This window comes from Hippocampus comes, unplaced genomic scaffold, assembly GCF_001891065.2.
Source record: "Hippocampus comes isolate QL1 unplaced genomic scaffold, H_comes_QL1_v1.1 scaffold135, whole genome shotgun sequence".
Classification (NCBI taxonomy): domain Eukaryota; kingdom Metazoa; phylum Chordata; class Actinopteri; order Syngnathiformes; family Syngnathidae; genus Hippocampus; species Hippocampus comes.
In genome coordinates this window covers 2852401-2868712 of record NW_017805583.1, presented here as the reverse complement: position 1 = coordinate 2868712, position 16312 = coordinate 2852401, and the positions used below count along the sequence as shown (strand labels likewise).

Genomic DNA, 16312 nt, shown 5'->3' with positions numbered 1-16312 from the left:
GGTACTCCGGTTTTCTCCCACATTCCAAAAACATGCATGGCAGGCTGATTGAACACTCTAAATTGTCCCAAGGTGTGAGTGTGAGCGCGGATGGTTGTTCGTCTCTGTGTGCTCTGCGATTGGCTGGCAACCGGTGCAGGGTGTCTCCCCGCCTACTGCCCGAAGACAGATTAGCTCCAGAACCCCCGCGACCCTTGTGAGGATAAAGCGGGTCAGAAAATGGAGGTCAAAATGACCTTGAAGATGAGTTTTTCTCTACTTCATATCTGTAATTTTTAAACTCCTTTTCAACTTGATTCCTTAAGATTTTGTCAAGGTTCATCGGAATAATTGCTGTATGATTGTTTAACTAACTGATATGAATGAAATGAATGTTTGCACGGGCTCAACGTAACAGTCGACTCACGGGTCTCATTAAGCACTAAAGCACATAGCCTTCTAACCCCCCCTCCTTCCCTTTTTTTCCCTCATTAACAATTTCACCTCCCTGTGGCCTTCTACCCAGATTAAATTGTTATTCCTGACGGACAAACCACCTATCAGCCGGCACCAGCAGCAGCAACCTTTATATGTTTTGGGAGTGTAACAAAGTTAACTACAATCTTAAAAGATAAATGTATACATATGAAATAGCATTTATAGATTCAATGGGATGGTGTTTCTTATTGCTACATATCGTGGGAGAAATGTTGTCGGTGGGTGTTTGAAGATTTTTGCATTCTGCTGCCCACATCGCTGATTCAAGTTTGGCATTGTGTTTTTTTGCTGTGCCATTCTTCTGACTGATAAAACCGCATGGGTAAAATAAATTTGGCACTAACTTTTTTGTCCAGCAAGGAAAAAACATGCCAAATCATTCAAATAGTTAAGGGCTGAAACCAGATATTATTCTCATAATTCCAATTATCCAACCATTCATCAGCTATACTGCCCATCTTGTGAAAAGTACATAGGAGGGGCTGAAGCGAATGCCACACTGACACATTTACAGGCAGAAAATCATTCACACCTCTGGGGAATTTAAGACAATTTCGGACTACACGAATAAAGGTTGATTTTGAGCCGACAGACGCGTCGCAGACTAATGTGGTGTTGATCGTCGCCAATTTTGAGTTGTCTTTTACGCGTCGTGGCCCGTGTAATGTGACATACTCAACGATTGGTCACGAGGTGTCTGGGACACTTCATGACCACGACTACGAAAGTCTGGCATGCCCGAATTTTCTCGACCTGGCACACACAATCACAATGTGGTTTAGAGTATTTGAAAAGTGACTTTTGAACAAAAGGTAAAATACTGGAATGTATATGTAGCATTTCAACTCATGCTACGTTTGCTAACCACAATGCTAGTCGCTGATTAGCAAACGGGGTATGATTCAACAACTTTGTTACCTGAAGTTCTTTTCAGAGAATAGACAGTCCATACAGTCCTCTCTTCCATTTTTTCCCTTTTCTGAACATAGAACTAACACACACCCATAATGCCTCCCTTGACATGACTTTGACAGCTGCTTCTCACGCCTTCCCGACGGACCAACGGCGATGGACTGACAGTTCACTGACCACCGTGAATGCCAAAAAGTTGTGTAGTTTGACAAGGCCATTGGGCACCGTTTACACAAGACTAATTGCAAGCAATAACGGTGCCCTTTTAGCCCCTTGATTCTGCAGCTTTGTCGTATTTCAGTGGAATATAATGGAAAATACAAACTTGAAAATATGGGTCTAAAAGTGGACGATTCAGAGAAAAAAAATACACTGTCATTTGTATTCCCTTGTAAACGTTGAAAAACATCTTTTCTAAATGAATGGCACGAAAAAAATGTGTCACGTTCCTTCAAGTAGAGTAACACGAGAACACTGTTGCATGTTTGCCACTCACTATTCATAGTTTGATAACACCGTGATGTGTGGATCTCCCGTACTCCATTCCTTTTCTAAATAGCTCATCATGTACACGGTTATGGGGAAAAGGTGCAATCACAGGGCATATATAAAGACAGCTGTTCACATTCACACCCTTTTTAAATGGAACAGAACTTTGGTCAATGACTACACTATTAGCAGTGACGAAAAAATAATAAAAAAAATATGTTTTGGAAAAAGAGGGGGTAGTTGGTGCACATGTGGTATTTTTACTTTTTTTTGCCAATATCGTTTTATTTTTAACTTTTGAAAAACACAAAAAAAGACAAGTTGTATGCGATTTTGTCGAGCATACTCTTAATATTTGTATTGCTTGTGCCTCTAACTGTTCCTGTCACACAACACAGCCCCCCTTTTATCATCAAAACAGTCTAGTTGGGTCCGACTGCCATTTTTATTGGATCTACAGGTCTACAAAAGTAGCCAGGAAGCTGTGACACCACCAAAAAAAGAATCCAGTCAACTATTTTCACATTGCTGCTTGCTGTCGCCGTCCTGTTTAAAACACGTGTGTCCATTTTTTGTCATTTAAAAAAAATATTTACATGTATGGCATGTCTGAAACGCAGACACACTATTCATGTAAAAACTTTTAAAATGAAACCAAAAATATAGATATTCCGCCAGGTATTTTTCACTTTGCAGCAATGACATGCTACAAAGTAAAATTTGTGTTCTTTAATGAATCACAAATGATTTGAGTTGTGAAAGTCAAGTTTCATGGGAACAATAACAGAACCCTTTGAGTGAACCATTCAGTGACAGCGTGCCTCTTGTATGTAATGTATCTTTTCTATATCGCTAAATATAGCAGTTACAAATAGTGGGTCCGACTGCCATTTTTATTGGATCTACAGGTCCACAAAAGTAGCCAGGAACCCACCAAAAAAAGAATCCAATCAACTATTTAAACATTGCTGCTTGCTGTCGCCGTCCTGTTTAAAACACGTGTCCATTTTTTTGTCATTTAAAAAAAAAATATAGCTACATGTATGGGATGTCTGAAACGCAGACACACCATTAATGTAAAAACTTTTAAAATGAAACCAAAAATATAGATATTCCGCCAGGTATTTTTCACTTTGCAGCAATGACATGCTACAAAGTAAAATTTGTGTTCTTTAATGAATCACAAATGATTTGAGTTGTGAAAGTCAAGTTTCATGGGAACAATAACCTTTGAGTGAACCATTCAGTGACAGCGTGCCTCATGTATGTAATGTATCTTTTCTCTATCGCTAAATATAGCAGTTACAAATAATGTGTGCTGTAAGAATTTGTGATCCACCCGAATCGCATATGCACTCTACTGTATATGGAACGTCTTAACGCTAAACGGTTCCAGACTTTGCATACAGACTTAAATGTCCTCAGATGACCTGGGCACACATTCAAAAACATCTTCCAGACAAAACATGTTTGTAGCATTGACGGCTAAGAGAAAAGTGCACACTAAAAATAGTTTGTAAAAAAAAAAAAAAAAACAATTCGGTTGATTTTTAACCAAGCCACTGGGTAATTGTAGCACCATCCTAAAATTGTTAAATTCACCCAACAGGTGAGTTTAATAATATACCCAAATGTTTGGTCAAATTAACTACAATGCTGGGTTGTTTCAATGACATGTTTTGGTTCCACGCTGTCTCCCAACGCCAAATAAAGTAGAATTCTGGGTTATGAACAACACTAGAATTTTCAATCAAATTTGATGCAAATGATTTAAGTTAAATTAATTTTTCTTGTCTATCTGGCCTTGCCAGGTGTGGCGATTTCAAGTTCATTCGGTTATTCCAAGTTATACAACCCATCTGTGGAGTCAATTCCAGATACAAATAAGCCACAGTGGGTGAAACATTTTCTTACCCAATGGTTGAGTAGATCAAATATCCCTTATTGGATTGAGTGATTTGGGCCCAGCTCAATAATAACACAAAATGAATTAAACATTTCATAATATTCAACCCAGTATTTTTTAGTGTGTACATATACAAACTATTCTTGGACAACTGCACCAATTCAATTCAATTCAAAAACTTAAACTTAAAAATGGCAATACATTTCAGGCCCCACACCATATTTGTGCTTCGCGGTCTTAGCGCTGCCTGCTCATTCACACGAAGTTGAGGTGTATTATTGTGATCAACATTTGTTGGTAAATTAGTTTGTTCATGTGTTTGTGAGTTAGAAGCATTATGCAAAAAGAATGTTTTCCATGATTCGGTCGAGGTGTGGCACGGTTCAAGTCAGGACCTGAGTCATCCATCCATTCATCCATTTTTTGAAACGCTTCACCTCAGGACTGCGTGACAGATTGACGGACCTTTTGTCAGTACTGATGACATACCCACCTCTGGTCGCTGTGATCAACCAATCAGAGGATGGAAACACACTGACGAGCCACCGCGAATATGCTGAGTACTGAATGTAAAATCTGATTGGTTAAAAAAAGAAACGTCTTAATACAAAGTGTGCGTGAGGGTGGATGGGATGAACCATCACTGGAGGTGTTGAAGACTTAGAGAAAATTACAGGTACATAGCAACACATCAAAAAATAAATCTGATTGGATAAAAAAACAAAACAAATCATTGCAAGCTGTGGAGCGAAGCCACACACTATGAAATTAAGATAATAGACTGTTGAAAATGTATTCAAATAATTCATCCAAGTTGTCAATGCAGGTCAGTGCTTTTGAACGTGTTTAGGCCAGCAGAGAAGGCTTTGAAGGCCCTGACTGTACGTCACTGATAACTTCCCTTTTCCTGTTTTCAAATAAGTTAACTTTCCCAATTACTGCTTCACCAGAGTTCAGCGTGTCCCTTTGCCTTTCCATTTGTCTGAACACAGGCTGTCATGTGTAACTGTGTTGTGATAAGGCCTGGTAAACGCAGGAAAGCAGAGCGGGGATGTGGAGAGCTTTCCCAAACCACAGACAGGGCGTGTGTTTGTTTATCATCTGTCTGCTTTTTGCACCAACATCGGCTCTCCTTACCGCATTCTACCATCTTGTTACCTCTTCTTTTCACTTTCAAACCCACACTGCATATTCTGGGTCTGATGTTCACCCCCGTCAAATCTATCCCCTTTATAATCACTGGGAGGGGTTTTCACGTTTTGTTTATGACGTTATTTATTTCAAACCTGTTTTCGTTTCTTTCCTCTTGTTTTCACTTTTATGCTCTCGAGCACAACCAAATGAAATGCTGTTACCCCTCTGTTAAAATCAGTCTTTCACTGATCCCCCAAACCTACCAAAAACTTCTTCCTTCTTTTCTGTGGTAATTCATTTTTTTTCCAGGATTCAAAAGCCCAGTACTCAGCACTTTTGAAATGTAAATAAAGTTTTGTTTTTTCCTCCTCCTCCACGAGCCCTGTTTATCAGGCCGACTTCAAAGTGCCACATGGTTCTCTATCTCTCCCCGGTTCTGTGAAATAGGGTCACGGGCGGCGCTTGGCTTTCAGAGAAACTTTTTCCTTTCATGTAAGAACCTTGTGGGCGAGAGGAACTAAAGGGGGCCATGCCAGGCAGCCACCCACCTACCATACAATTGGCGACACACACACACACACACACACACACACACACACACACACACACACACACATACAAATAACACACAACACACACACACACACACACACACACACGCACACAACATCCGTCTGCTCTGTATGTCAAAGGAGTGTGAGTAGGTGGTTATGGATGAAGGTTATTTTGGTGGCTGCAGTTAGTCTAGGGGATGTTTTCATTTCACCTGTTGTTTCACTGAGCTTTTCCCTCTCTTCTTTTATTGTCCTCTCCAGCTTTAATGGGACCAGCGTGAGCGTTTGAGACTGCACCAACAGGACAAATGACAGGACAGAGAGAGTGAACGAGAGCAAGCCAAATTGTACAAATTGGAGAAGGACAAGGCTGCACGTTGATTAGACTGTGACTGAGCCCAAGAAGACGGAGGCAGGCATAGAAGACAAGGGTCTGCTGGAAATGGATGAGATGCTTGTCCGCAGACGGACAGATTAAGAGGTGTGCCAAAAATTCATATGCTATTGGTCACGAATGCCAGCCTGCCGCAAGGAGGATGGACTGCAGTTCAACCACGTCATACTCTCAAACATCCCTAACCTTCATCCACCCTCTTTGGCTCCGACTCCAAACTCAAATCATTGGCTCAAGCTCAAGAAAAGACTTCTTTGCACTCATCCGCATGCCACCCTCTTGAACAGTTACTTTGTAACTTGGTGACAGAGCGGTAGCGCTACGCCACAAAGGCAACTGAACCATCTCACCCCTGCATCTCAGCTTGCGGTACAAGAAGAATTGTGAGCGTGATATGTTTCCATGCATGTGGGCAGCTGATGACGAAAAATGGCAGGGAGTCCGGTAGGAGATGCACCTTCCGTGCCCCACTGGCATTGGGTCTGACCAGTTAAGGTTGGCCTGCCGGCCATTGCAGCATTGGCAACGGCTGTCTCAGTGCTGGAGGGAGCACTATGCAGCAAACTGACTCACCAGACACAAATTCATTCAAAGGTAAATGCCGATAGTATCTGTTTTTGCTCTGTGTGTGTGTGTGTGTGTGTGTGTGTGTGTGTGTGTGTGTGTGTGTGTGTGTGTGTGTATTAGACACAAAATATTTAGTAAAGTTTGGCATTTCTGCAATGGTTACAAACAATAATTGTGTTTTGAAATGAAATAATGAAATACATTTTACCACAAGACTGCTACAGTATTTGTTTTGTATTTTAACTTAGTTCAGTGGTTCTACTCCAGTTGTTAAAATTGCTCATGCAGCAGTTTTATCAGTCCTGGGCAACATTTAAGATATAGGAAGAAGATTTTTCCTGATAAACGTGATACTTCCGACAACCAATGTACTGTTGCAGCACACATACTGGACACTATTTGAAGCCTCACCACGCACACACACACACACACACACACACACACACACGCACACACAACTCACAAAAAGTTAGGGATATTTGGCTTTTGGGTGAAAATGAATTCAATCCTTTACAGCTGAACTTCATGTGACCTTCTCTAAGATTTTGAATGCACATATCCAACTGTTAAATGTTTCAGTACTTTTTGCACCAGTTGCTGTTCTCTAACAAGGAGCTTAACAACAGGCATTTTCATCCTTGAATCAACCAATAAATGTCCTGGTTGAATTAGAGCTGGTGTTTAAACAGTCGTCTTCATCATACTGTTCACATTTTGACATCATGAGACCAAGACGACACCTAACAATGGCTTAACAGTACCTTGCCAGTGTGACGCTTCAAACAGGACGTTCTCAGACGGAAGTGCCCACTGAGCTTAAAGTGTTACAGAATGTCATCAGCAGGTTGCACCAGAGATACCGAGAGACTGGAAGAGTCACAGAAAAAGGTAGAAGTGGACATCCTTGAGCCACATCCCATGCTCATAACCGCGACATTGTGAACAATGGCCTGAGAAACCGGATGATGAATGCCACTCAACTCCGGGCGCGTTGAAGGGAGGTGAGAGGCCCCCAAGTGTCACGTCAGAGCATTCAAAACCATTTACATCAGTGTCGTCTAGATGCCGCCTGACCATACCACCAAGCACAGACATCATTGTCTTGCATGGGCCGGGGAGCATTTCCGCTGAACGAGAGACCTGTGGGCCTCAGTCCTGTTCTCTGATCAAAGTCGATTCGCGGTGAACAGAAATGATGGCCACCAACAATGTTGGAGACGTCAAGGAGACACCTATGTATGCATCAGCCACTGTTATCACCAGATGAGCTTTTGGTGGTGGCAGTGTTACAGTGTGGGCAGGTATGTCCACTCGGTACAGAACCGCCCTACACTTTGTGACAAGCCCATACTACCTGAATAACATTCTGAATTCAGTGATTGTGCCCCGACATGAACAACACGGGCCTAATTTCATCTTCATGGACGACAATGCTCCAGCTTATCGAGGTCGCATCATCAGGGAACGGCTGTTGGAGAGTGCTGTACCTGAAATGGATTGGTCTGCATTTTCGCCAGAATCTGAAACCTGTTGAAATCCTGTGGGGTCCACTGAATCGCCGTGTTGAGGCTCTAAATTCTGCATACCGGAACCTCAAAGACCTGAGGGCTGCCCTTCAAGAAGAGTGGAATGCCATGCCTCAGGAGACAATAAGTCGACTTGTGAACAGCACAAGACGTCATTGTCAAGCTGCAATTGATGCTCAAGGGCACATGATGAGCTATTGCGACTCTGATTTTTTTTTTTGTTCTGGTGTACCCACTGTTGTTAACTTTTGTTTCAATGAAATGTCTGAGATGAGGAAATCACCAGTGAGTCTTTCTATTTAAATGTCCTACTTTCAAGATATGATGTATCACTATAGCAACAGCTTTTTACATTTTCCATAAATTTCACGTGAAAGCCAAATATCCCGAACTTTTTATGAGTAGTATACGGTATATGTAGAAAGTAAAATCGAGGAAATGTGCAAGTGTTTTAGTGATGCAATAATTCTTTGACAAGATTCTACTCTTCTTTGGTTAATTCATATATTGATCATGGAGCGAAATATTGGCAATAATGATTTCTTCCTGGAAGCACCGCTGCATTACTGTGTCTCTATGAGCATCATACAAATCTTGTATTGACTCGTTATCCTTCACAGTAAACTGTGTCAATTCATCTTGAGAAATGTAAGATGTTAGGGATGATAACTGAATGAACTGTCGTTGGAATTTCATATTGTCATTGGTATGATAAATTGAGTTCCACAGTCGTCGGGAGGAATAAAAGCTGTAAATAGACATCTTCATTATTATATAACTCGAGAAGATACTTCTTTATTAGCGTAGCCTTTTCACAACAACTGCAACTGCAGCAAAGCAGACAACAGAACATAAACGTAAAAACTTGAAAAAATATGTAAAATAAATACAAACACCTCACCATACTGAATAACACATGCAATCATTTCCATTTCCATATGCCACAAAAGTAATTGATGCATTGTTATGTGATATATGCCTTATTCAGGTTTGCTTCTTGTAGGATTATTCAACGCAACTCTTCCAAACTGCATAAAACAAGCGGGCGTAAGCAGCATTTGTTGAGTCCCATTTTATGTTGGCGAGGTTAGCGTTGTCACCATCTTGATGTATTTAAATGAGAGATTTGGACATGTGCGTGGCGAGCATCCTCAAACTCATTCAGTCTGCCATGATTGTATCAGTTTTCCCTTCAGGTTGCTATGACCTCCCCTTATTTAGTCCCCAATTCACTATAAATTGGACACGATGACAAATTGAGCATCTTGCTGGGTGAGCACGTCAGTACAGCCATCAAGGACGCATGCATTCCTGTCACAATTTAAAACTGTTCCCTGATGTCTTAACATGTCTGTGGCAGGCTTTTGTCAAAATACCCCATAGAAATATTCGAAAGTCTCGATACATCGGCGGCAATGGAGAATTTGGGCAAGTTCACATGATCTTGCAGAACGCATCAACTTTTGCTTCACTAAAATTGGATATCAAAGTGAAAGTGTTATTTGTCAGTAATCCAGTTCAATAAATTATGGAAATTGTTTATTCTAGCTCAATAAAACAAAAAGCATTTTATTGTTTTGTTTTTGCTGATGTGTTCAGACGGTAGGGAGACTCGTTAGAATCATATCCCATTTTATTCACCCTGTTTCCTTGCAAACATCAAGCCAGTTTTGGTGGTCGTCTGTCCGATGACAAATTGAGCATCTTGCTGGGTGAGCACGTCAATACAACCATCAAGGACGTATGCATTCTTGTCACAATTTAAAACTGTTCCCTGATGTCTGTGGCAGTTTGGTGGTCGTCTGTCCGATGCAAGTGAACAAGCACTCACCCTGCGCTTGAGTCATCCATCCATCCATTTTCAACACCGCTGATCCTGAAGGGGGTCGCGGGAGCCTGTCCTCGCTGACTTCGGGCGGTTGTCAGTAATCCAGTTCAATAAATTATGGAAATTGTTTATTCTAGCTCAATAAAACAAAAAGCATTTTATTGTTTTGTTTTTGCTGATGTGTTCGGACGGTAGGGCGACCCGTTGGAGTCATATCCCATTTTAGTCACCCTGTTTCCTTGCAAAAATCAAGCCAGTTTTGGTGGTCGTCTGTCCCATGCAAGTGAACAAGCACTCACCCTGCGCTTGAGTCATCCATCCATCCATTTTCAACACCGCTTATCCTGGAGGGGGTCGCGGGAGCCTGTCCTCGCTGATTTCGGGCGAGAGGCAGACTACACCCTGAGCTGGTCGCCAGGGTGTAGGTCATGTGACATTCACAAGCTGAGCCATGTGCAACCGTGATGTCATTTTCTGTCGACAGCAAGTGGCAAAATGGCCACCGCTTGAGATGGATAAAAACGGGGTGGATTTTGCTGCTTAATTCTTATTACACCAACGCAGTATGAAGTAGGATAGCGTGTTTTGACTAGTGGTGCTGCACAGAATATATGACTGTGAAGAAATTTTCCAAATTGACTTCCTCTTTAATGGCTAGCATGCAGACGCATTTTCAGAGAGAATGTACTGTATTTGGTGATTTCACATTTGATGAGTGGGAAGGCACTCCAGAGATCCAAATATTTGTACACAACCAATGAAAGTACATTTTTCAAGATCCGTCTCTTTTGAATATTTTAACGCTCCTGGAAATATTTTCTTGCACCTTGCTGTTATGATCAGTGTGGTCAACTACTATGAATATGGAAAAGTATCGCCAGTCTTCTCTTTTGTTTTTCGAGCCATGTGTTGCATAATGCATTAGTCTTGCACACTTGCCTGTGCCCGTGTATGTGTGTCGGTCTGTTGTGGTCTGTTTCAACAGAGGTCCTGAGGGGTCGTGGTGGGGGGTGGGGGGGAGTCATCATTGCCAATAAACACAAGCACCGACATTCAGATGTAGGCAGACAGCAGTGGTCAATAGCAACAAGGTTAAAACAAGGTTTGTTTACTGTGCGTAGTTCATGTCAGGTAAAATAAATTTACACGCTCTGTCTAGACTTGTAATCAGTCCATCTGTGTCCATGTGTACGTCTGCTTCAATAGATTTCTATCAATTCTGATTCTTTCCATGTGACAAGTATGCTTGCTCACCTGGCTAGCAAAGGACCAAGACCGGATGACTGAAACTGTAGAATAAAAACTTGGCATTATATTTACCAACTGGATTTCCTACCATTTTCATGTAACATTTCCCATCTGTGCTATCTGCTCACCCATGTGATAGAGGACTCCCTCATTGTTACAAATACATTAAACTCGATATAGACACTTTCGTTGAAATAAATGCGTTATCAGTTAAAATGAATTACTAGGTTAGATATGAATCGACGAAAAGAAAAACAGAAGAAACAAACCTTTTTAAAATGTGACATGATGGCTGATGGCAGGTGCTGTAATATCAAAATTGCAATTTTCTTCCCATCGCATTTGACTCTAAACCGTTTTGTGTTACTGCATAGAAATAAAAACACACCACAAAACTAAGTGATTTCAATGATGCCTTAAACCACCTACTATTTAATTTTAATTTTCCAAAGCGGTCATGTGAGAAACTAGCATTGTTGTCAAGGGCAACGCCAGCATCCCAAACCTAATATTGTGCCATATTACTGTAATATCGTATTTATTGTAAGCAGGTAATCATACTTAGGTTATTTACTTGTGTAGTAGATATGGTATGTTGTTAGACAACATTATAAGCAGTGGAGGCGCTGTTGTAGTTGACAACACGGGTTGAGGATGAGTCCATCGCATTTGACTCTAAACCGTTTTGTGTTACTGCATAGGAAAAAAAAAAACACACCACAAAACTAAGCGATTTCAATGATGCATTAAACCACCTACTATTAAATTTTAATTTTCCAAAGTGGTCATGTGAGAAACTAGCATTGTTGTCAAGGGCAACGCCAGCATCCCAAACCTAATATTGTGCCATATTACTGTAATATTGTATTTATTGTAAGCAGGTAATCGTACTTAGGTTATTTCCTTGTGTAGTAGTTATTGGTATGTTGTTAGACAACATTATAAGCAGTGGAGGCGCTGTTGTAGTTGACAACACGGGTTGAGGATGAGTTGGTCTACGTAGCTCAGTGGGTAGTACCCCTGACTTTGGACACAGGGGCATTGGGATCAATTCCTTCAGCATGGTGGTTGACTGGTTAGCACGTCGGCCTCACAGTGCAGAGGTACATGGTTCAAGTCCAGCTCCAGACTTCCTGTGTGGAGTTTGCATGTTCTCCCCATGCATGCGTGGGTTTTCTATGGGTACTCCGGTTTCCTCCCACATTCCAAAAACATGCATGGCAGGCTGATTGAACACTCTAAATTGTCCCTAGGTGTGGGTTTGAGTGTGCTTGGTTGTTCGTCTCTGTGTGCCCTGCGATTGGCTGGCAACCAGTTCAGGGTGTCCCCCGCCTACTGCCCGAAGACAGCTGGGATCGACTCAGGCACGCCCGCGATCCTTGTGAGGATACAGTGGTTTAGATGTAATGTAATCATCAATGGTTTGAAGAGTAGGGAGCCATGTGTGAAGTCTTTTGGACATAAGCAATTTCCCCCAAAAATGTCTGAACTCTATTCTCAGCGTGCATTTGATGCATTTCATCGTTCAGGGCTGAGTCCCCCCGCTGACAAAACAACTCCGGTAACTAACATGTGCTTCAGGTTATAAAAGAAGCCAAAAGCCAAAGTCGAACCACTTTTGGCAAGTGGGTAAAAAAAAAACTCCCCCCAATGACAAAAGCAAAAGACCTGTGTTTGAATGTTAACAAGCTGCTTCTGGGGGTTGCAGCTTTGGCTATGGGCTTGATGGTCCAGAAAGCTTTAAACTACATGGTTCAAATGCTGCATTTCCGATTATTTTTCTCCATAGTGGCACAACGCGTGATGGTTTTTTTGGATGTGTTCAGCGAATGTATAAATTAAACACAATTAAATCTTGGCTGCCATATCTTGCAAAAGAGAGGAGGGTGTCACATTGAGTGACTGAACGTCTACCGCTAAATTTACTTATCCAGCTATATGGCCGCCGCTTGAAGAAAAGAGGAAAAATGACACGAATGTCAATGCTGCTGGTGCTCTGACTGCAAAGTACATTTTAGAGTAAGGCTCCCACTCCTTCATCATTTTTGCTCCCATATTTTCAAATAACCTACCCTCGTCAATCACAGAGCTTTTCCTGCAAAATCATCCTCAACTCGAGTCCCAGTTTTCTCGTTTGGATGCAATCTTCGTCTCTGTCACTGGTCACCTTTCTCTGCCCATCTCAGTTTATCTTAAACTGTCTATCATCTCCTCCTCCCTTCTTTGTAGTCCGCCTCTTGCGGTGTGGTCTTCCACCAAAGTCAATCCATATTGAGCTGTCTCCGTGTGGAGCCCTTGCCCATCCGTTAAGTGACTGACGGGTCAGGGTTATTGGAGGAGGCGTTGCCTCCGGCCGCCCGCTCTTGGGCCCGAGGCTTCAAACACATCTCTATTATTCATCTCTAATAAGCTTGGCATGTAGGATTGATCCTGGAGATTGATTCTGAAGGTCTACCGTTTGTTTGACTGAGTTGCGAGTATTCTACCAAAATTACGTTACGGGGAAGTATGACTATGCATGGAGAGTTAAAACATCAAAACAATAACATTTTGTATTTTATTGTCATAGTTGATTGAATTTGGCAACATGATGAGATGACAATGAATAAGGAAGACGCCGCAAAGAGCACCAAGAGTCGAATCAGAACAATCCCTTATATCGAGCCATCTACTAAGCTATATTTGATTTGTCTTCGACCCTCCACTACTATCCCACTTGGAAGAATACCAACATATTAAATAATCACTAGGCACATGTGAATTTGCTCTGCCATCTGATTTTGCCATTTTGGTGTGAAACACCAAATAGATCACTTGTTTTGCATGACTGATGATAACATTTTCTTCACCCAAACACTTAGAGCGCTGTGAAAAAGTACCCCCCCCCCCACCCCCGAGTTCAATTTCACAGGCAACACCTTCGTACCACATATGTTGAATCAAAAAAAGCACATCAATAGAATCTGTCAGAGAAAGTGAAGTAGGCTACGAGATCTCAAGAAACAAACGCATCATGCCACAATCCAAAGAAATTCAAGAAAAAAAAAAATTGAAATCTGAAACCCTGTGCCTAAAGGCTTCAATAATATACAATAAATCTTTTGGTGCCCAAAGACTTTTGTACAAAAGTGGATATAGAAAATTGTAGAAGCATTTTAAAATGTCAGTTTTTTTCTTCACTTATTCTTTAGTATTTAAAAATGATCATTTTATTTTTTTTTATTTTGTGATAAGTACTAAGTCCAATTCATATCCATAATAGTAATTGTATTAATGACTACAAATCTGAAGTTGTTTCGGTGTGAGCTTTTATTCGACTGTGTTTTACTGCTCTTTTAAGTTTGTGCCATGGTACTTCATGCAGATGTGGTGTCAAAGTCAAAACTTTTACATTGTGACCACACTATTTGAGCACCAATGGCGAATGCATGTTTGCCATTCCTATTTAGGAGTCCACCGCTGTTGGCATTATTGGCGAACTGAAAAATAAATCACTAGAGCGACTGAAAAAGTCTCTAAATATTGCAACACTGTTGCTCAATTGGAAACGCGGATGATGCGCCTTGCTCTTCTTTCCCTATACTGCCCACAAGTACACTTGAAAATGAAAGCAAATCGTATTTATGTTTTTATTACAACTTCAATGACAGCGCATGCTGCTTTTACCAGCTGACTTTGCTTGAGAGTTGGGGTATACCCTGGACTGGTAGCCAGCCACTCGCTGGGCACACCTGATGGTGGAAACTCACCTTTGAACCTGTTAAATTGAAACCAATGCTGTACTCTTTCTTTAGCAAAAGGAGCTCATCAAGGATGATGGTATTTAAATGAACTAAATCATTTGTTTATTTAGTGAGGTGGCACGGCATTTCATAATTCGTATTGCTCAGTGCTGAGCAAAGTATTTGATGATGGGCCTCTGAAAATGACACAATTTCTGCTCTTGCTTATTCCTTTTTTTCCCCATGGCAAAGGCACAGATTTTTCTGTGCACGCTTGCACAACCGGTCTTGATTTGTTTAGCTGAGCAGGCAGCCAGACTGCCTATCTCCTCTGATTCAGTTGGTGATAGAGGTTACCGAGTTTAAGATGTTATTTTGGATCTGCCTTTCGGCGTTGCCTTCGTGCTGAGATGCACCGCTTGGACGGCCCCGTGGTGTGTGGGTGTGTGAATACGTGTTGTTTTGGTACATGCTTAATGTGCGCAATGTAATAATATTTTTGCTTCTGTGGGCGTATACATGATCGCAGCTTTGAAGCTGACAATGGGCAACGCAAAGTCATACAGTGTTTATAAGGTTGCCACTCGATTGTGAAAATTAACCTTGAGTTTTCAACACCATAAGCTTAAGCGCACCCAGAGTCATTCAAGTATGTTCAAATGGGATGCACTAGTCTGTTATGGAGGAAAGCACATGGAAGGGTGATCGATTTGATGATACTTTAATGGTTTCATCAAGACAAAGAGTATTCTTCTTGCATGTAAATAGCTGTGGATTCATGTACAGTAGCTGTTTTGTATGTTTAAGCTCAAGGACTCATAAAGTGCGGAAGGAACACCATTCGGGGGTTTAAACATACCTTGTTCATGGTTTGACTGATTGCCCAAATGTACTTGCAACTTGTAGCTGTCCTATGAAAAAACAGGAGCTTCCATTTTTGACCAAAGGGGACACCCCATTCATGTAAAAAAAAAAATCAAAAATGACTTGACGCATTATGTAGCTTAAGAGTTAAGGCCTGCCGCACTGGGCATGATGCTTCTGAGCGCAGCTTGTACTGAACCGTCACAAAAAATTACATTTGGCCACACACCCCCACACATTGGGCCATGAAACATGTGGACTCCTTGTGATGTCAACACCTCTCCCTCTCTCTCACTCCCCCCCCCCCCCCCCCCCCCCCCCCCCCATCTGCCTCCTGTCTGCCTCCGTAAGACAATTGTCATTTGTTGCCTTCAGCTGTCGATCAACAGCAAACATGAATGTATGTGGTTAGTTGGTCTGGGATGCACATGCAGCACACGCATGGAAAGTCCACATGACTGACATTGATCTCTTTTATGTTCAGATCTAGATTTTCATATGATAACGATATATCGCCCAAGCCTAGGGATCACCATATTTAGCTTCATGAGAGGGCCAAGCAGTTTTTGGTAAGAGCAAAAACTGGTATGAGCATTACGTGCAGCTACACAGAACAGCATGGCTGGGGGGTGGCAATGTGCCCCGCATCCAACCCACCACCCCAATTACATCTTGTCAATCATTGCCCTTT

At 41.7% G+C, this 16312-nt stretch overlaps 1 protein-coding gene across 1 annotated transcript in view; it reads left to right on the top strand.

Moving 5' to 3' along the window:
- The window catches only part of ldlrad4b (low density lipoprotein receptor class A domain containing 4b), a 170642-nt gene that overhangs the window by 50663 nt on the left and 103667 nt on the right, over positions 1-16312 (top strand). Inside the window, exon 2 of the mRNA XM_019879996.1 lies at positions 5734-6460. Within this exon, the coding sequence (XP_019735555.1) occupies positions 6421-6460 (40 nt within the window). The 5' untranslated portion in view covers positions 5734-6420. The remainder of the gene's footprint in view (positions 1-5733; positions 6461-16312) is intronic.